Source organism: Telopea speciosissima, chromosome 10 (assembly GCF_018873765.1).
Source record: "Telopea speciosissima isolate NSW1024214 ecotype Mountain lineage chromosome 10, Tspe_v1, whole genome shotgun sequence".
Lineage (NCBI taxonomy): Eukaryota > Viridiplantae > Streptophyta > Magnoliopsida > Proteales > Proteaceae > Telopea > Telopea speciosissima.
This window is the reverse complement of record NC_057925.1, coordinates 46,549,983-46,571,687: the sequence shown is the minus strand read 5'-3', so window position 1 is coordinate 46,571,687 and position 21,705 is coordinate 46,549,983. Positions and strand designations below refer to the sequence as shown.

General features: G+C 38.6%; 3 protein-coding genes across 5 annotated transcripts; all 3 read right to left on the bottom strand.

Moving 5' to 3' along the window:
• Positions 1–606: 606 nt before the first annotated feature.
• Positions 607–1,215, bottom strand: LOC122644052 (eukaryotic translation initiation factor 1A). The gene has a single exon (XM_043837654.1). The coding sequence runs from the start codon at positions 1,138–1,140 to the stop codon at positions 703–705; it is 438 nt and encodes a 145-aa protein (XP_043693589.1). The 5' UTR covers positions 1,141–1,215; the 3' UTR covers positions 607–702.
• Positions 1,216–7,161: 5,946 nt separating this feature from the next.
• LOC122641567 (BAG family molecular chaperone regulator 5, mitochondrial) lies at positions 7,162–7,917 on the bottom strand. 2 transcript variants are annotated; one of them, XM_043834843.1, is made up of 2 exons: positions 7,881–7,917; positions 7,162–7,846 (listed from the first exon to the last, which is right to left on the bottom strand). In XM_043834843.1, coding segments are annotated over exons 1-2 (660 nt in total). In that variant the 5' UTR covers positions 7,883–7,917; the 3' UTR covers positions 7,162–7,188. The 2 variants fall into 2 exon arrangements, with proteins under 2 accessions (XP_043690778.1, XP_043690779.1); XM_043834844.1 differs by lacking the exon at positions 7,881–7,917 and having other exon boundaries at positions 7,162–7,864.
• Positions 7,918–9,176: 1,259 nt separating this feature from the next.
• On the bottom strand, positions 9,177–21,634 carry LOC122642193. Of its 2 annotated transcripts, none has more exons than XM_043835622.1 (12): positions 21,543–21,634; positions 18,745–18,806; positions 17,260–17,331; positions 14,175–14,262; positions 13,193–13,263; positions 12,964–13,065; positions 12,769–12,858; positions 11,646–11,720; positions 11,516–11,548; positions 11,320–11,400; positions 9,575–9,640; positions 9,177–9,446 (listed from the first exon to the last, which is right to left on the bottom strand). In XM_043835622.1, the coding sequence occupies exons 1-12, from the start codon at positions 21,595–21,597 to the stop codon at positions 9,282–9,284; spliced, it is 960 nt and encodes a 319-aa protein (XP_043691557.1). In that variant the 5' UTR covers positions 21,598–21,634; the 3' UTR covers positions 9,177–9,281. The 2 variants fall into 2 exon arrangements, with proteins under 2 accessions (XP_043691557.1, XP_043691558.1); XM_043835623.1 differs by having other exon boundaries at positions 14,181–14,262.
• Positions 21,635–21,705: the final 71 nt, after the last annotated feature.

Genomic DNA, 21,705 nt, shown 5'->3' with positions numbered 1-21,705 from the left:
ACCGAGACAAACAAAACATAAATTTGTTCCATGAATATGTTACGAAACCACAAATTAGGCCAGGAAATAGCCTAACTCCAAGATTACACCTATTTCCATAAAAAAAAAATAAACAAGGAGAAAAAAACACAAACTAGACCATACCAAAAAAATTCGCCATAAGTTCATTGTTTTCAGTCCCTTAATGAAAAGAAAATTCTAATTCCATAAGCCATATACCAACCTAACACAGAGACCACACCCATCTCCATCATAATTCAAGTATAAGTGTTAATAATCAAAAAGCGCTTTAAGCATTCAAAAATATCAAACTCTCACAAACCACAGTGTCATCAATCTCCAACATCAATTCAACCAGAAGACCAGGTGACCAAATATTACCAGTTTTCAAGGTAATTGTATAAAAAAGGGAAGATTAAGAGAGAAAGATACTTCGAATGAAAATGGATGGGAAGAAAAGATCCACGGATAAAGTATGCAAATTGATAGGTTTACCATTATTTTCATTTCATCCAATTGCATCGGGGGAAACCCTAATTGAACATGTGACAGCAATAAATTCACACAAGAGGAGGGGCTGGGGAAGAACCCTCAAATTTTGCTACAGAACGCAAACCCCGCACAACTCATCCTTGTAAGATTTCATATTAAACATATTCCAGAAGAGGGGGAAAAAAAAGATAAGAAAAAAAATCGCAAACCCTAGATCTTGTCGATGTCCTCGTCCTCAAAATCAATATAACCGTCACCGGCTCCATCTTCGTCTTCGTCTATTCCAGCAGTGATACCCTCGTTGAGACGAGTATTCTCTGGGAGCTCACCATAAGCCTTCAATAACCTAGCTTCATCGGGCATGTACTTGAGGATCACATCAGCTTTGTCGTCCTGATAATCACGAAGTCCCACAAGTATGATATCGCCAGCAGCGATCCAGACCTTCTTGTGCATCTTCCCTCGTATGTGGCAGAGACGTTTGGTGCCGTCGATGCACATGGCTTCGCACCGACCGTTCCCAAGCATACGAAGAACCTGGGCGTATTCTTGCCCATCTTCCTTGAATACCAGCTCACGTTTCTCATCGTCAGCTTCGTTCTTTCCTCTCTTCCTGTTCTTACCTCCCTTACCCTTGTTCTTCGGCATAGCTGTCGCTACTGCTGCTTCTTCTTCTTGTTCTCCTCCTGCAAACCCTAAATCTGTTCTTCCGATTTTCTCTCCCTTATTTCTCTCTCTTTTTTTTCTCTCAAAACGGGGGATGGATTCTGTATTTATCACCGTGAGAAATCCACTTGGAGTTGGAGATGGAAAAGGAGAACGCGACTGACGCACACTCGTATTAAAGAAGCGTGATGGCCACGCATAGTTAAGTCTTCGGACCTTGTGATCCAAGTTAAATTCCAATTAATCATGTACAAACCCAAAGTGAATAATGTTAATGATTCCTAATTGAGCTGAAAATAGGTATTCGTACAGGGGAGATTGATTCTCTCATGGAATCCTCAGATAGAGGGTAGGGGTATTTATGTCATTTTCAAATGGATATTTATATCAATACCAATCTTACTAGATAGAGGATAGGTATTCGTATAATCGTACACGGGAGATTCTCCCATTGATTCCATTAAGTGAAGGGTGTGAGGGTTTTTATGTCATTTCAAATTGATATTTATACCAATGTGATTGCATTTAATGCAAGCCGTGTACACGTATCGTCGAGCATGAAAACTTTTGCCATACTATTTTAATAATGAGCAAGAGATCATTGTGTGGCCCTGTAACCTCCAAATCCATGCATGGGCCAATGAAAGTGCACGCAAGAATATGAATATAGATATCTTTTTCGTTCTCATAACGGGTAGGACAGGACGGTATTTTCACATGTTTTTATGGACTTCTAGACATAGGAGTCATGTCAGTCAAGGTAACCCTACTAAGATTGTTTTCAGAATCCAAATCTGATTTGATTAGCCTGATACACATTCTACGAGACTTTAGGACTGGTTTATTGATCCAACAGAAGTGATGAGAAAAAAAAGGGTGTGAATTGCAGACTGAAATCATTTTATCCAAAATTAATTTGTTTTCTAATTTATTTGGTTTTAGATTTAATTAGTGAAATGGTTTAGCTTTGAATTAATAAATCACTGGTTTTGAATAGGTTAAAATCAACTAGAATAAATTTATAAACAAAATATATTATCAGCCATAAAAACAATCTCTGATTTAGAACCCTACGTTCTTTGGCTCTCTTTACATTCACTAGTAGAACCCCCATCTCCCCTTTTTTGTATGATGTACAAACTTTTTGTTCTCTTTAAGAAATATATGTTCTTCTGTTCCATCAAAAAAAATATACAAACAAAATGGATTAAAAAAAAAAAAACTGATTAGTATTTAAAATATTTTTTATTTTAGGTAATTTGAGATTAGATGTTGTGGTTCAACTTAACATCATTATTTGGCTTCAAAAAATATGTTCATTCTCTCTTAGGTATAGAACTCGTAAATCAATAACTCGAACCAATATCAAAAGCATAATAATAAAATCCATTTATTGGTTTCAATTTGGGATATTGGAACCATTTACTAAATGATTCAATTTTAATTTAGAACTTTTATGGAAAAAAGAATGTTAATCGGCCCATGGATTCCATCCTTCTTCAAGAAAATTGGTTTTTTTATCAAGAGAAATATCGATCTTTAATTTGTGCTTTTGTAGTAGCACAATATTTTGAAACCTGTCAGTATGGACCCTTTGAGCATGAAAAAACAACAATAACCTTCAGTTATAAGGTATAAATAAACCACAAAGGAAAAAAAATGTTGGGTATGCTAGCAGTATACCTCATGCTAGCACCCTATGTGTCTATCTTTCTCTTCCTCCCTTTGAGGGGTAAGGGAGTCATTTCAAAGAGTGGAAGAGAGAGAGATGTGCATATGGTGCTAGCATATTCATCCCTCTCCCTCTCCCATAAACAAAATGCTTCTTTCCCATGCAATAACAGGGTTATAGGTAAGGAATAAAAGCCATGGTCCAAGTAAACAAAATTGGTAATGTATTCGGCTCTAATTCATCCTAAATCAATTGGAATTGATCGAAAACGAATGGAGCCTTAAAATTTTAGTACAAATTGGTTGATTTGAACTGGCTGGAATCAGTACCTGAATCATCCACTTCCTCAAACCATGCTATAGCTTTGGCACATGGAGGGAAAAAAAGGGAAATTGGCAATGTATTCGGCTCTCTATCTCTCTCTCTCTCTTCCATGAGTATGTATGACTCCCTTTTTTTCCCTTTCTTTCTTTGCATTCACGACGTTTGTATGATCTCCGACTCAAGATGTAGCCTCTCTGCCACAGCGGTGTGATATCCTTTGCCTAGTGGCATGTTTTTTTTTCCTTTTTCCTTTTTGTTTTTCTTCTCCTCACACTAGCCTCATCTCCGATCTCGTCCAAATCAATGTTCGGCCTCCTACTCTCATCTTAGCTCTGTTCAAATCTTGATCGGAAACTGATGTCGGGCCTTCAAAGATATTCCTCAGTGGGAGGCGTTAGAGGTCTCACAGGGGGATGGAGCCGATGCTGATGGGGAATCTACCGTTGCACACACCGAAGGTATTAAGCCCTGGTACATCATTTCAGCATGTGCTTTCGACCCTTCCTCTCACTTTTGGCTTAGCATCTCCATCGGTGACATACACCACCAACACCAACGCTCCACCTCCGCCTCCCCAGCACTCTGATCCTCCCATTTCCAACACCTTGTTTGCAAGCTTTTCACTAGTCTCTTCTCCTTTGACGCCCACCATTTCACTGGGCACTAGGAAAAAGCGCCACGCGTGTGGCCTCAGGTCCTCATCGTCGCTCTCATCGGCTTCCGTATCCTCGTTGCTGGTGGCATGTGTAACTTTGTGGACAACCCACTCGCTGTCGAGATGTACGACACCGGATCCCGAAGATGGGAGGAGTGTGAGCTCATGCCAGGCCTGCTCCAGGACTCTGCTACCCACACCTGGCTCTCCAACACCAGTGCTACCGACAATAGGCTATGGGAACACATTGGGCTTTGTCTTTCAGGCCAGCATCTGAGAACATGGGGACCAGATAGGCTACCAATCATCATTGGTATTGGGGGTCTCCAATCATGTAAATTGTTTTACCAAAAAAAAAACTATGTAAATTGAATGTTTAATGTTCCATAAAAATTGGAAGTTTAATGCATCAAGGTTGGTAACAAATATCGTACTAAAACCTTCAACATGCATGGAGTTTGGTTTGGTTGCTTGTACATGCATGTATGCTCAGTGTCAAACACACGTCGTATACACTAGTAGCAAACATAACTTTAAAGGGAATCAAGATAGTAAATCTCTTTGATAAGCGTGGCCACCATGTATGAGACTCTTCACCTTGATTTTTCAATACAACAACAACAACAAACTCAGCTTTATACCAACTTAATGTGGTCAACTACATACATCCAAACAAAACAAAGTAGGGGAAACTAAGGTCTAAACAAAAAAGGGGGGATGAAAAATGGATAAAAGAGGGATAGGAAATGAGAAGAGAAATGAAAAGAGAAAAATGAAAGTAAGAGAAAAGCGAACCAACAAGACATGAGAAACTCAGTTAAATGGGGTCTGCTACATGGATCATTGCCCTCCAATAAACTCTATGCAAGGTCACAGTAGCAATGCCACTACGAGAAACAACAGTAGGGTTGTGGGAGATAAATTTTCTCTGTTGGAACTCAAGTCCGAAGGAGGAGAGAGTAGTTCAGGTACAAAAAAGTAAAAAACAAAAAAATGGGAAGTAGTTTTATGTCCGGGAGTGTGGCCTACACCAGCACTCCCATGTCTCTATTTGTCTTCCTCAAAACAAGGGTGCAGAGGTGTCTTTTCAAATGGGAAGTAGAGAGATAGACTCATGGGAGTGCTAGCATCAACCACACTCCCGGTTAGAGAACTTTCTCCCAAAAAATATATATGAAAGTAAGGGAAGAGCACTATTTTGGTTCGTTTTGTAATACCCTTCTTTATTTTGAATAATTTTGTCAAATAAAGGATTGAATAGATAATTTGGTAAGATGAAACCTAATTTTAGATAATCTTGTAATTTTCTTCATTAAATTTAGGGTAATTTACACATACCATTCTTGAGGTTTAACGAAAGTATAATTTTACCCCCAGTTTTAGATAATTCTACGTACCCTCAGAGGTTTACAAGCGTTAGTTAACAAATACACCTATTCTGTCAGTTCATGACTAACAACGTTAAAAATATGTTGTGAACTGACAGAATTACCAAAATCGTGACATCTTCCCCAAAATTGAGACGGTGGCACAACGAGTGAAGGATCCGAAAGCGATTTGGACCAGAGTCTACCAAGCCCTGTGACATCTTCCCCAAAATCATTCAGTCCTCTCGTTTCTTATTAGAGGAGCTAATCACAGTGACATGGTGACCCATCGCCTAGCTATCATCACCACCATATGCCCAACCCCCCCGAGGCCTAGAATTCCTCCTCTCACTCCACTCCGATTGTACCCAAAATGCCTCAATGGACTGTAAGCTATCAACCCTGCACACAAAAGCAGTGTCGCTTGTTTAGCCGCCATCCCTTCTGGTATCTTCACCACAAACCTAATAAAAACACAATCGAGTAAATTAATCGAATACTTGAGATGCGATCATGGGAATACGGGAATGAGAACCCAAAAACCTACACTATTTATTTATTTCTGATCGGCGACCATGGCACCGCCAAAGCCTCCTTAGTCCTTCCTTCCTTCCTCCATGGCCTCCCCCTGAAAAGCACACACAGACACGTTAGGTAATAACTCCATGGCCCATTTCTTCTTCTGAAGATCCCAAGATTCCTCTCTTTAAAGCCTCCGCTAGATCTTCTTCAATCATCAATCCAACAACAATAACAACAAGAGATTGGATTTGAGGCCATGAAAAATCTGAAACCTCTGTTGGCCCATTTCTTCTTTTGAAGATCCCAAATTCGATTCTTCTCTTTTTTTTTTTTTTTTTTTTGGGTAAAGAAGAGACTATTCATTAGAACGTGTTGAGCACATGAACTTAGAAATACAAGAAGACTGAATCCACGGAGTAGAGATAGGCCAGTCCTTCCTACATGATAAGGAAAGGGCCTTCCTTGCCAATTAGTCAGCTAACATGTTGTTGTCTCTTGGAATAAACTCAAAAGAACAGGAAATGAAAAAGGAGGATAGGTGGGTGATATCACTAAGGATTGGCCTAACAAGCAGAGGGGCTCTGTCTTGCTGTCCCTAAACGAATGAGATAAGATCTTTATTATCGGATTCAAACTCCATTCGATTCTTCTCTTTAAAGCCTCTACTAGATCTTACGTTCCATTGACCTATCTAGATCTAAGTGTTTCTCCCACGTTGGTCTGTCTAATTTGGTTCTTAACTGCTCGTCTTTGGTCGAGCTTGATCTATCTAATGGTACTGAGCTCACCGATTCTACTGTAGCGACTATAGTAGAGGCAAGGAATTTGGAGAAGTTATGGCTGGTTAGGTGTAAATTGATTTCCAATTTGGGTATTGGATGTATTGCGATTGGGTGCAAGAAGCTGAGACTGATCAGCTTGAAGTGGTGCTTAGGGCCGATTAGGTGTAAATTGATTTCCCATCTATGCCCTCCCCAATCGATTTTGGGGAAGATGAGTTGTAAGTTTTTTTTTTTTTTTTTTTTTACTTCTTGTAAGGGTAATTCTATTAGTTCACAGTATATTTTTAACGTTGTTAGTCATGACCTGACGGAATGAGTGTATCTATTAACATTTGTAAACCTCAAAGGGTACGTAGATTTATCCAAACTGGGGGTTAAAATTATACTTTCGTTAAACCTCAGGGGTGGTATGTGTAAATTATCCTTAAATTTAAATTCCCATTATTTTACAATTTACAACTTCAGCCAAGACATTAGATTTACAATTTACAACCTCAGCCAAGACATTAGAGAGAGAGAGAGAGAGAGACCTAATGAGACTTGAGAGTCGTAATTTCATATTTGTAGATGGTAACAGCATTAAGGGAAAGAAGATCAAAAACTCGTAGTTTTGTTCAGGATTTCCTTCTTCCACTAGAACACGCTTTCTTCATATCTGCGACGAGTCCGGCGGAGGACTGAGGAGAGGAGAAGAGAGGAAAGAAATAATTAAACCCCACGAAGAAACCTCTCAAAGCATCGGAACCCTAACTTCTCCGCGCAAAATCTCTCCATTTCCTCCCCTCCTCTCCTCAGACATACGTCTTCTTCCATATCTGCAATCATCTGATCCCAGTTGGTGAGGAACCCGTCGGCATCGTGGACTCTGGCGTCCGCCACTGCATCCAGAATCTCCTGCAACCCCACTACCCGACGGCTCGCCGCTCTCCGTATCTCACGCACCGCCGGATATATTCCCGGCACCGAATCAAGCCTCAGCAGCAAAGCCATGAGTGCCTCGTTCATCCTCACCTTCTCCCGTTCGTCGCTTCGGATGGCATCGACGGTCTCCTGCCGTTGTATGAGCTTCTGCAACCGGTCCGCCTCCTTATTGACGGCCCTGATCCTCTTGACCAGTGTTCGGATCATGTGTGCCCGATAGGCCGATTGTATCTTCACGGCAGCTGAAGATTCCGAGGGTTGGAGAGAGGCCGGGAGATGGACATCGATCGGAACTGGAACTTCATCGGAAAAGCACTCGACGGGAATCTCGGCGGTTTTGACCTGTGATGGAGGGGTATTTTGGTCATCCTTCTTGTTGATGATCGTGTAAGTGACACTGGCATATGAGGAGGTGGAGAAGAATCGAGATTTCTGGGAGGATTTCATGGCAGGCTTTTAGGATCTTAGCTTCAGTGGAGATGGTAACGGGAAGTCTGGAAAGGCTCTCCACTCTCCACTCTCCACTCTCCACTGCCGACTTTGAATGAGACGTCGACGAGATATGATGGGTGGAGTCTGTGGACCGTTGTGGTGTGTGTCCGAGCAAAGTTAATGGAGAGAGCCACATGTATCAAAATTGTACTTGTGCAGGGAAACAGAAGATGGAGAGGGACCCACACCCTTTTGACAAACCAATGGACTCCAAAAGTCTGAGAACCAGAGAAATCTATACCTTTTCCCAAGTTGGATCCTCTACGGCGGAATCGTTATCTCCTTCAATTCGCTTCCCCCTCTCCCTATTAGAGGAATTAAAGTTGCCTATAATAATTATTTCTCTGCGGCGTACTGGCTGTCCTGCATCGTTATACGCAAACACAGACCATGCGGAATGACAGCCAAACCCCTGTCCAAACATCTTGCTCAAATGGGAGTAAGACAATCATTGCACATAGTCCTGTTTCTGTCCTGCACCGTAGAGGATCCGGGTCCTTCCTTTCCCCCTTCCATGTATCTTTTTTGACTTTTCTGACCGCTTTTAACCGATTCGATCAACATCAATAGAGATCAGATGAAAGTTCTGAAACAAGGAATTGGTATCTGAATCGGTCTAATAGATTCTGATCGTTCCAAAATGGGTTAGAATCGGCCAGATTACACCCGAACCCTAAAAACCTTGTATGGATCACCCGCTCTCCCAAAGCAGGATCGAGATTGGGCTTGGCCGATTCTGATTCGAATACACAGATTCCTCCAATCCAATTTCAGTTTTTAAATCCATAGACTGTTCAATGTCCCAACCCTGCTCTGCTGTGTTTGGCATTCATTCTCGGAATGCTTTCTAGGTCGATTGTGCATTCACGAACAGTATAAACAACTATTTTTATCATATGAGAATGCAAAATTGACATAAAATGCTTAACAAACAGTGCCTTACAGGGTCAGTCCGATTTGGATTGGACAGAATCAGGATCAAGATCGGCCTCCAAAACAATTTTTTAAACCCTAGCTCTTTGAAATCAATCAGTGACGAACAATGAAATTTCTTTAAAATTCTATGGATCTCCCCCGCCCCCCCCCCCCCCCCCCCCTCTAAAGTTACACACACCACCACTCCTATAAGTTTACAACAAGAATTGAGGCCATTATGGCCAGTTCTCTCAACATGTATTTATCACAATCCTGGGATCAATAAACGTTATTCCCATTTTTAAATTGGAGAGCACACAGAAACAAGGTCAAAGAACTTGACCTCATGGTATCATTGAGCCCCGGTCAATATGGAGCATCCCTGTGAGCCAAGCAAGTCCATAGGATCAAATATGAAGCAACCAGGTTCATTCACAAAAGCAATCAAATATTATGAATTTGAGAAGCAGAATTCATATTTCCCTTGCCAAAGAAATCCCAATTGGCCTGTGTATTCTTGTTTTTGTCATCGAGATGTTTTTGACAGGCTTGTTTTCACAATCATTTTGTAATACTTTGCTTGTCTTTGAATTTTTTACCTCGCCTGCCTCGGTAGTTTCAACAATGAATTGCAGTCCCTGGAAGAAAATAATTGAGGCACATAAATATAGATTAGGGAACAAAAGAGCCCCCACTAAGAAGAATAAAGAAGAAAAATGGATATGGGACAAAAAATGAAAAAGAAAAAACTCCTTTTGCAGCGTACCTTGAGCGATGTTTTCTCTTCATAGGTCAACGGTGCACGTTCTGGTGGAGGTCTAACACTACCATCCTGCCACATTCAAAAATAATAACACATCACCAACTAAGCAGAAGAATCAAAGTAGTACGATCTGATTCTACATGTATCAGTTTTGAGTGACAAATATGTTCTCCAGTATGGGGATTTTGATTCTTGTTCTTAATTTAGAAGGAATGAACATTCTGATTGGCTTATTTCTAAATGTCTATTTCATTCCTGAAATTAAGTAATTGACTCTAGTAATTAGCTTGCCTATAAGATGCATAGGGGATGTTTACCAAACACAAAAAAAAAAAAGATGCATAGGGGATGAAGATCTGATTCTAGGTTATGTTTCAGAAAAGATCCAATGTAGTGAGAAGTTTGTCAACTAATTAAATTTTATGGGAACTTGTAACACCAACAGAAAGATGCCATCCAGCAATTGATTGACTTAGAATAGCTTGCTTATAAGATGCTTAAGGGATGAAGTAGTTTTTTCAACTCAACTAACAACTTAGAGAACTAACACTACTTACAGGATGTTAGCTACCAAATGATTGAGTCAAGATAGTAACTTTGATTTAGTAAACTAACAACTTATGTGAACTTCTAAGTATATAGGTACCCAATGATTGGGCAAAGGCAGTGACTTAATCTACAAATGGATTAATTTAGAATACCTTTCTTAAAAGATGCTTAAGAAAAAAAGAAGCAGCTTTAACTCAACTACCAACCTTATGAGAACTTCTAACACCACTTAATACAAAGTTAGCTACCAAAAAATTGAGTCAATGTCAAAGCTTGGATTTAATTATCATTCCATAAGCTAAAGTGTACATCTCTCCTATCCACTACTAGAGCCTACAATTAAAGCAACCTGCGATTCTGCAATTGTAACTCTAACCTGATGATTTGAGTTGTGGTAACCCTGGTGAGTCGGGTGTTGGTAATGGTGATATTCATCAGATGCTCCACCAGGTCTCTCATTTTTTTCTTTCCGTCTTTTTTTATTTTTTTGAATAAGTCCTCTCATTTAGCTTGCCCCTTATTCTTTTAACTCTAAAAGAGCAAGGAGCAGACCTAAAGTAATCATATAGGAGAAGTGGTGAGGAAAGACATGCTTAGCTTAGACCTCATATCATGTATGACTTCGAATAAAGCTGATTGGAGAGCAAGGATCCATGTGGCCAACCCCATATAATTGGGATAAGGCTATATTGTTGTTGTTGTTGATTAAGTACTCTCATTTCTTGTTTCTTTCTTTACCATGGATAGGGTTCCAAAAATTTGCTGAACTGAATGCTCTTGTGAGGGCCTGAACTTTATTAACAAAGAGAAGACTCTAGTATCATGTATGCGGTTCCTTCCGCACAGATTTGGTTTGCCTAGGCCTGTTAGGCTACCTTTGTTTGATTACAACCTTATCTTTATCAGTATTTAGTTTTTTTCTATTGGATTCTTGTTTGGAAATTAATGCACTATGCACCCATCATATTTGTGTCTTAAAGGGTTCCACCTCTGTACTTGGATCTTCCTTATTTGACTAACGAATCTGTCATTACTGCCATGTCCTGAAGTTCTGAGGTTATAAGAGAAGGCATGCAACCTATATAAAAAAGGGTGTACCCAGTGCATGCAACCTATATCTGATTTTAAAATAATAATGATGACGAAAACAATCCCATTTCAAAATGTGACAAAAATGCAAACAAAATAAAATGTCCAACCTGCAAAGGTTTAGCACCGAGGCCTTCTTTAATGCCTCCAGCATATTGACATAGATACCAGAGACCAGAATTAGTAACATCCTGCACAATATTCAGAGAAGGGAAATCAATCACACTTCGTAAACTCTCAGTGGGTAAAGCAAACTGAAAGGAGAAATATTCACAATGACTGCAATCTCACGGATGTATAACCAACCTGTTTGCTTTCCAGTAGTCCAATCTTTCCTTCCTGCTCAGTGTAACAAAAACTAGAACATCAGCCCGACACTCATCTTGTTGGCCTACTCTACCTTTAGCATGCTCAAATTTTTTTGTATTCAACTTACCAGTCCGGATACCATTTTCTGGATTGTTTCAATATCAAATCCAATTAGAGAAAGATCTGACTTCACTTCATTTACCTAACAGACAAGTTGTAAATGCATTAAAATCAACCCTAATTTGAATAACACGAGAACAGAAACAGTGCAAACCTTCCATTCATATTCAACTCTCAATCTCAAAGGTAGGACCCAATCAGTCATGCACTAAGACTTGTAGGTCCAAATCCCCACCCTCCCAAAGGCACACAAACACACACTTGCAAAACCTAATCAGAGAAGAGTGTATAATCACATTTCACTTCTCAAAGGGTAAGAGCAAACATAAGTATATTCACTTACCTTTTCATGATATGATACTCTATAATATGTCTATTTCACATCCATGTGTTAAGGACGCCTATTTGTCATTTCAAAGCCATTTATGTATCGGACACCAGCATGCATATCAATTCTAACTGGACAGTTCATGTATATATTTTGTCTTCCAAAAAGGAAAATGAGATTAAGGGAGGGGAGAAGGGGTAGATTTTCTATAGAAACAAAACATAGAATAGCTGCAAATAGGGGCCGACTATATGTGTCGTCAATTTTTTACCATTGGTATATCAGACACCTCATTTCCATGTCAGGCACCAACATAAATCCATGTCTTTTAAAATGAAAGTTTCTGTGAGCATACACTTCAACTTTCGACGAAAAATCTTCTGCTCCCCCTGAAGTTAATTATTTATGAGAAACTGAAAAAGTTAATGGACGAACTCCATTCCTCTCAAATTCCATCCCAACTCCTCTCAGTGAGGCACAGCCCCCCTCCCCCCCCCAAAAAAAAAAAACCCTCCATGACCCTGTCTATACTGTCCTTTCTGTTTAGATTGAGCAACATGTTAGTAAGAGCTTCCAATGAATCCAAAAGTTTCCTTCACCGATAATTCTTGGGAGTTTTCCACTATAGCTGTAGGAGATATTTATCGCTTCTTGGAGACGTGTAGTATGAACCAGATTAATTAAAAGTTATCAAGCCCCTTAAAATATCATAATCAGCATAAAATAATTATACCTGTAAATAAGAAACACATGGGTGTGAACATGTTTCTACCTTGAAACAGAAAAATTATGTATAATCTACCTCATTCATGATAAGCTTTGACGTTTCCTTCTCCTCATCCATCTTTACATCCAAGATCTCAAGCTTCTGGGTCAGATGCCGTTTTGTTGACTGTAAAGTTAGTAATGAAACTTCATCAAGAAAATAAAAGAATAATTCATATAAAAGGGAGTAATGATTCTTCAGTTAGTAGGACTATCAGTTTCCTAGACATACAGCTAAAGCTGCAGATACTTGCTCCAACTGCTTAGACACATTTGCAACAGCATTGGCCATATTATGTTTTGTAACAAACATGACATCAGAAAATGACCATCCCTGCAGAGAAGAAGAAAAAACATAGACATATTTAAAGAAGAAAAGGAAGTAGCACTCATATCCGAACCTTAAAATACCAAAAAACAGCCTCTTTAAGTCCATAAGATCATCAATAATAGAATCTTGCCTTCCACCACATATAGCAATATCCCATTGCCCCAAGTGCAGCAGCCGGCATAATGTAAGATGCAAATTTCCCTGAGCAGAAGAGAAGAAGACAAACATGAAAACTTCTGTTATCAATGTCTGATACAATTTTTGATGGACTGAAAAGAAGCTGTGAGGACATGAAGATTGCAAAACACATCTCAAATGCACATCAACACGAATCATGCACACTACCCAACATAGGGATGGAAACAGATTGGGTACCGAGTGGGTTTTTTTCAATAGAAAACATGACCCTATTAAATATTGGTCAATCCCAACTGCACCATCCAGTAAAGCATGCATGGGACTACCTTCTTACGATTAACTAGAGCAGAATCTTGCAGGTTGAAGCCAGGCAGGGGTCCTGGAGTTTTTCCTAATATGAAACCCAACCCTACCTTCATGAGGCCACAACAAATTAGGGGCTAGGGAGGGGAGCCCCAGTTTTAGCTCGCCATGTTGCCATCCCGAGCTAACTCTTCTAATGATCCTAACTAAGGCTGACTGAAACATGAATTTTTAATTGAGCAAATATAGTGCACCCGTGGGCAGACCTCTGCAGCACAGACCTCGTGGGAAGCCTAGTAGCTGCACACCTCTAAAATTATGCACTGAAAGAAGTGGGACCCCTCATTCCTCGTGTTTCATTGACAAGATGTCTGACAGAACTGCACCATCAGATGATCATAGAGTCCAATCCAATCATTTTCTTTAGTCAACCAGACTTGTTTAAGGGGGTAAAGCAAGAATGCATAATTTGGAAAGCTACTGTCATCCAATCAAAACTGATTAATGTCTTGAGTTATCCCTGGGTGCAGCCCATAGAGTGGTGGGTCCCAACTCACTGCATAAACACCATGACTGCCTGTCTTCACTAGAAGTTTGCACACAAAATTCCAGGAGTTTGCTGAGGTACTGCTAGCAGGCAATGAAATGTGTAAAATAATCAACATACATACCAGTACCACTAGAATCGGTATTTCCATTGAAAATGGTCACAGGATTGGACAATGCCAATTCCTTGATCTCCTGAGCCAACTGTCGAATCTGAAAGTAACAGAAAACAGACACCATGTAACAGAAACAAGATAACTTGATGAAGACAGGGGAACTTAAAATTTAACTTGAACCTTCACATGTTATAGAAATGAACTGGCAAGCAAGGTTTAAAGTATTGGTATCGGGTATCGAATTGGGAGGGTGATTTTAAGAGAAGTATTGTATTGTATCAGAGAGATACAAGATATGCTAGATAGTATGGAAATGCTTAGGATGCATGCAAAATGCAGTTTTAAAGCATAAAACACTATGGATAAGTAATATGTAAATGTAAAATATATACATATAATGTATAAAAAGTAGAACAAAGTATGACACTACAAGTGCATTCAATTGATTATATATAAAGAATGCGGTTTCTTACATGTACTAATACCAATATTTTTTAGGTATCATATCGGTACCTTAAAAATAGGATACATATCGGTTAGTATCGGAGGATACGGAAGGATACTTTAAACCTTGCTGGCAAGGCTGTACAATAACCTCTCCAATCACAGGATATAAAAAAGAGAAAATCGAAAGAAATATCAACACACCAAAGATGAATCAAGGTAAATCTCTCTCTCTCTCTCTCTCTCTCTCATATGCACCAGACACGCATGTTTCTTTCTATTGGAACCGAGGGGAAAGGGGGAGATATGAAAACATGAACCAAACTCTCAACCACAAGATTAAGATCACAATTCAACAGAATCTGGAGGCAACCCTTTTAACCACGTCACTGATATTAACCACAACAATTCCTAGTACCGCTACAGTTACAGGTAACTTGGTATGAAACTATCGCCCATCAAATCCAACTCTTCTTCATTTGGTCTACATTTCTGCAAGATGAGACAAAGTAATTCCCTTCACCTATTTCATGTGTAAATAACTAAGAAATAAGAAAGAAAACAAAGGATAGCTTGCATGTGTTTTAGTTTAAAATTGGTAAGCATTAATTTTCTACTTTTATGGTCTACAAATCATGCTATGGAAAAAATAGTTTTAAATACTATGCATGTTAATTATAAAACCTGAAAAGTGTCATTCAGTTTTTTTAATAGAACAGACAATATTTTTTATATCTCATGGAAACTGAGAAAACTCAATAACTAGTTAAGAAAGAGTAAACAAAATTAAATATTCTGAAAACTTGGACAAATGCTATCTGGACTTGGGATTGCATTACTAAAGTCATTAAAGTTAGAAACAATGTAACTGTGTCCCCTCCCCCCCAACAAAAAAAAAAAAAAAGAAAAGAAAAGAAAAGAAAAGAAAGAGGTAGAATAAAAAAGGCATAAGGATAGAGAGCTCATGGAGAAGCTATCCTCTTTCACATTCTATTTGTACAACAGGTTAGGGTTTGCTATAAAACTCCTGACAATACGAGATATGAACACGATGGAGTTAAAGGAAGACATTTAATCCCTCAAACATATATTATATTCTCAACAAAAAGAGCATCCACGTGCATGAGGCTCCTCATACTGCAGGGTCTGGGAGGGGCGAATGTACGCAGCCTTACCCCCTGCTTCGCAGGAGACACTGTTTACAAGTTTTGAACCCGCGGTTGCAATAGCCATCAGAATTGGCTGTAATTTGGAGCAAAGGACCTGATCAGCATCACCTCCACTCAACTTAAGTTTGGTAGCCATCTGTTGGCCGGTTTGATCTCTACCTCCTAAGTTACTAATTCTGGTTTTCAGCCATCAGAATTGGCTGAACAGCTCATTAACTCAGAAACATAGGTAGCAGATTATATTCTTGCCTCAACTGTGAGATGCACTGCATATGATATTTGAGATATGCATGCACAACTGTATCTAGGTTGCGTCAGCAGTCTTTGGGGACAGAAAGAAACAAGTTACATTGGACCACCTGTGAAGAAGGGGCCAGGTCATTATAAGTAGACTTAACTGCAATCACCATGACCAGGAATGTCAGACACCAAAATGTCACTGACATGGGAAAAAACCCAATAGCAACAAACCTCTCACGCTACTCAACAATCCACAACAACTAGCAGCAGAAACGCAACAAAATGGAAGAGGCATAATTGAGAGGAAAAAAATATGGATCTATAAACCAAGCAATGGTTACTTAAAACTGACCCAATTACCATAAAAACTCTCCAAAACAGAGGTTGATCTGGTATATTGGAAACAAACAAACAAACCAACAAAAAAAAATAGATCTTAGCCAGAAACAAGCTTCCATCACAATTTGAGTATCAGATTTGTAACTGTTCTCATTTATTACCAAACTTTAGAGAAATTTTTGAGAACTCTTCCCATTTGAATCTGTGCAACACCACCACCCCCAACCCCCCCCCCCCACCCCCCAAGCACTAAAATCAGCAAGTGAAGCTCCCTTGGGATCCATATATGCTCTGATATCTATCCAAGATCTAGCATTTGAAGGAAGAAAATATAGATAAGATACACATCAGAGTACAGCAATATTACCAAAATACAATAAACAGAAGACAGATGACAAACATTCACCCATTTAGTTATTGATAGCTAGCATTTCCTCCCAAAGAAACATTTAATTACAGTACTAATGCCTGGAATAGCTCCTAAAATCAATGTTCCATCTCACATAGTAATGACCTTCACCAAAACATTTACACCCACAGTTGGACACCACTAAATCTTACTTTCTCACTGTTATCCAAATATGAGATCTTATGGAAACTCGAGGATGCATGCCTGTGTTCATACTACAAGAGATTCAGAAATCATAAAAGTTATATCATGATGCCACTGCCATTATTGCAACACGGAAAATCTGGTCCAACCAGGAGACTGATGATAATCAATTATTGGTTGGTAAACAAACTTAGATCATCAACTATATATATATCATAGAACAAGCATTGCAACAATGAAGTTAGAAAATAGCATATTAGATGCCATAGGCTGTTGTAGATTCAAAATACAAGTTCCAAAGGAGGGGGAAAAAGTTTGGATCCCAAAGGATTAAGAATCTAATTAATACCTGAGATGCAAGAAGAACAGTATCGTACCGGTTAGGTGAAATCTCTACTTCATTCACACCCTTAATTAATTCCTGAGAAAGAAATAACACTCCACTCATTAGGATAACAGACATATCCAAATACAACAAGATATTACTGAATGCAGCCAAATCTGTTAAGAATCTTTGAGTATCCAAAAAAGAAGAAAAGAAATAAGAATTTTCACCGCTTATGAAGCCAAGTTCACCACAACACAACAAACTCATAGAAAAGCGCATTAAAGAAAACCATAACACTCCCCCCCCCCCCACAATATATATATATATATATATATATATGTTGGGATATCCATGCATACGGCAAAAGAATAGTCCCACATCGGATATGAAAGAGGATGTGGGTTGGTTAATAGGTACTTAGGCACCTTCTCCTTAACGGCTAGCTTTTGAGGATAGAAAGAGAGAGAGAGAGACAGAGAGACAGAGAGACAGACAACAATAGCCTCACTGGACATATCAAGTTAATTAGGGCTTGAACAGGCTACGGTGCAGGAAGCTATGTGACAGTCAAATAAAGCTAGAAAAATTGGCCATTAAACTATTTCACACAAGCTCTCCATTTCTTCAACAATTATCTGAAAATATCAAATGCCAGAAGCAACATGTTTTTTGAAGCATCTTCTGAATGTATTTATTACTTATGCTTTCTGCAGGAAGCTTGATTGTGCCCTTAACATTTCACGTGAAATGAAAAAATTTATTCTTTTGCATATAACAAAAGAATCCAGGTAAACGAGGTTGACTGGTGTTACTTTGGAGGGCTGATGGCTGTGTAATGTTAAGACATTTGCAACCAATCCAAAACATGCCTTAGTAAAGAAGACAATAATTTTAAGAAAAGCATTATATTTCTAAGTAATAACCAGATAGCACTGGTAAAAATCCATCAATCCTGTACAAGTACTCCACACAGATAACAATCCATATTTCTACACCATGGTCTGTGAAAAATATCAATATAGGAAATCAGTGCTAACAATGTAGAAGAGAGAGACAGAGAGAGAGAAGAAGAAGATCGAGAGAAAAGGAAGTGCCACAAGCTAAGAGAGGAGAATAGTAGCTCACAATTGGACTGGATGCACCAACCATGGGCTACAGAATGTATTTATATTAATGAAAATAATATCAGGGACAAGTATACCCCTGATATAACAACTATTACAAATAAGCCCTTAACTAAACAACTGAATACCCAAAATACCCCTAGTGGTTATACTAAACAGAATAAATACATTCTTAACAATTATGTAATATAATCCTAATGGGAGCATAGCAGATTGAGAAGGAAATGTTAAAATAATATAAGTACTTCCCATTATCCTTTTTTTTTTTAATGAGAAGTTAATATTTTTCAGAGGACAAATAACACAATGGAAAGTATGAAAACAGTAGTTCTTCCCTGCCATGGTTGAGACTCTCCAATATTGACAGAAATGAATCAATTACCTGAAGTTGCAAAATTACATCGGACAACCGACCACTCCTCAAAATAACAGAACCAGTCAACCCTAAATTACAGAACAAGATCAATGAAGTTAGCCAACGGCAGCTTTCAAAGAGAAATGTATGTGAATAATAAAAAAGAAAAGGTGTGTGGATGTGCCATTTCTTTTTACCAATTCCAATAACTGAAGCTACAAAAAAACCAACAAAGAGAAAAATATATCATAGAGAACACGAAGGCAAAGAAACAAAAACATAACAAAATAAACAATAATATGAGTAGAAAGTCGTTGACATGTGTTCCTACAGGCAACTACACAAATTTGCAGGGTATTTTATTTTTAGAGATTAGAAAGACAGATCTAAAAGAGCTAGGGGCAGACCTAAAATGACCATAGGAGAAGTAGTAAGGAAAGACATGCCTTGTTTAGGCCTTGTTTCAAGTATGACATCAAATAGAGCGGATTGGAGGGCTAGGATCCATGTAGCCGACCTCATTTAGGTGGGTTATCACTGAGTTGTTGTTGTTGATGTCGTTGTGCTCTTCCTGTTTTACTTCTTTTTTGTGTCTTTTCAAGGATCCATGTAGCCGACCCCATTTAGTTGGGATAAAGCTCAGTTGTTGTCGTTGTTGTATTTTCTTTTTAGAGATTAATCCAAGGATCATGACTACTCATTATTATTTTCTTTAGAAAACGAGGGAAGAAATTCTTGCCCACTAACTGTGAAGTTCCTTCCATTTGTTGTGCAACAAGGCAGCAATGTAAATGTTAGGAAAACATGACTTCACATGATTGGATGCCAATAAATGATTTAGTTAAGAGGGGGGGGGGGGGAGGCTTGGATTGAGAGCATCAATAGTCCAGAGTGTTGGGAAGCACTTCTTATTTTCTTATTAGGATATGGTGAAGATATATTTATCCCGAGCCATAAGAAGTAGGTTGTGTTTAATGCTCAACGGTTGGTCTTTCTACGAGTACCTAGGAAAAAAAAAACTCCGCGGACGAACTTTAAAAAGTAACTCAGTCATACAGTTGCTCTTGAGAACTCTATGATAAGTTTCACTTTGATAACAGACTAAATTATATAATTGCAAACCCAAGGGGGTAGCTCAGTTGGCAACGAACAACACTGCACAATTAAGAGGTCATGAGCTCAACACTCCTTGGGGCCTACCTAAAAAAACTTCTACAATGGCATAGTGGATTTCACTGGAGCATTGAAATATGTATAGCTTGGAATTCATCAAATACAAAAATTGAGACTAACTACCAAAGAATCCAAATTCATGAAAACATCTTGACGTAAATGAGTTCCTCCAAACATGCATGCTAAAATTAATATTAATTTAATGTTAACAACTAAATACCAAATGACTTTCAAACCAAATGAGTTACTGAGTTAGCAATTCTACAAATCATAATTGATTAGTTGGATTATTTAGAAATAAATATACATTAAAATACAGACAACGGGAGTGCAAAAGAAGGGTATGGATTTGTGCATTTGTTTTTAACATGTGTAATATACTTTCCTGAGTGTTTGAATGCCATATCATAATTATTAGTTTTTCTAGTTAGTTTGATTTCAGATTTATTTCACACTTCTAATTGGGCTTGTCTGACTTTAGTTTTAATACGTCAGAGTTCTATTTTTCATAGTGGAGTCAACTCTCTTAGGTTATAGAGTGTGGTAGTGTGAAGCTCTATATGAAACCTTCTTTTTCTTTCCTATTAGGTTTGAGAAATAAAGGTTTCTTGATGATCTGGCTTCAGAACCAATACCTAATAGCCTGATACATTTAATAACCTGGGTGATGATTCCTAAAGTCTGCTTATACTAATTCCAGCAGTTACAACCGTTTATCTTGAAAGCTCGAGCTATTAAGTACTGGACACAAAAATGTACATCAACACAGAACACCCCTCCACACATGCAGGCCCAAACGCCCAAACAAGGCTCTACACGTGGCACATAGGGGGCACAACAACACATAACACAAACCCCTCGCATTTACCAAGGGTCAAACACCCAACCTCCTGGCTCTGATACCATGTTACAATCGCTTATGGCTTATCCTAAAAGCTTGAGTTGTTAAGTAATGGCCACAACAATGTATATCAACAAACAACACCTGCCAATTGATTGTGTCTTCTTTATTTATTTATTTTTAGTCTCTATTCATTTTCATTTTCTGCTGAATTCTCGATACCCCCACAATCCTAACCTGAGATCCATCAGACATTTTGCATCAAGTCGAAAAACCTTTGTAAGCACTAAGCACATTCAGATTATGCCTGGTTCTTTAAATAAAAAATTTAAACACAAAAAGGTAAAACTAAAGATCAAAACTTTACCAAGGAATACCCAATAATAGGCCATAATTAGGATAACTAAGCAGGATAACAATACGTCAAATTGAACTGGGTGGTGTCTAAATCCAGTCAATCAATATTAATTCTTATTCAATTCTCGTATTTCATGTCGTATTTACAAATAAAATTTCTTAGGTTCTTGATAGTTGAGATTCAATCCAACGGATGAAAAAGAAAAAAAGGGAACTTTTTGGAACTTTTGCCCTTAAGTTCATTTATTATGGTTTACTAAAAATTCTCCCACCGCTCTCAATGAACTCCAAATTAAATTCGAAGTGAAGTGTGAAACTCCAAGTTAATTCAGCATAGAAGAACAAATCAAACAAGAAAAGCAAGACCAAATCAAATTCCAATAAGTAGCTGAAATCAATGAAAAACAATGAAGAGAAAATGAATCAGAGAGAGCGAGAGAGAAAAGCCTATAACCTGCTCCAACGAGAACAAGAACTTTAGAAGTTGAAACCCCAGTCTGCATCGCCATTTCCGCGGCCTTTCCCGACGACTTTCCCTTTTCTTTCTTCCCTTCTGTCTGAAAAGCGAAGTTAAAATTCTATGTGGAATACCTAAAATGCCCTTGTTCAGAAAGAAA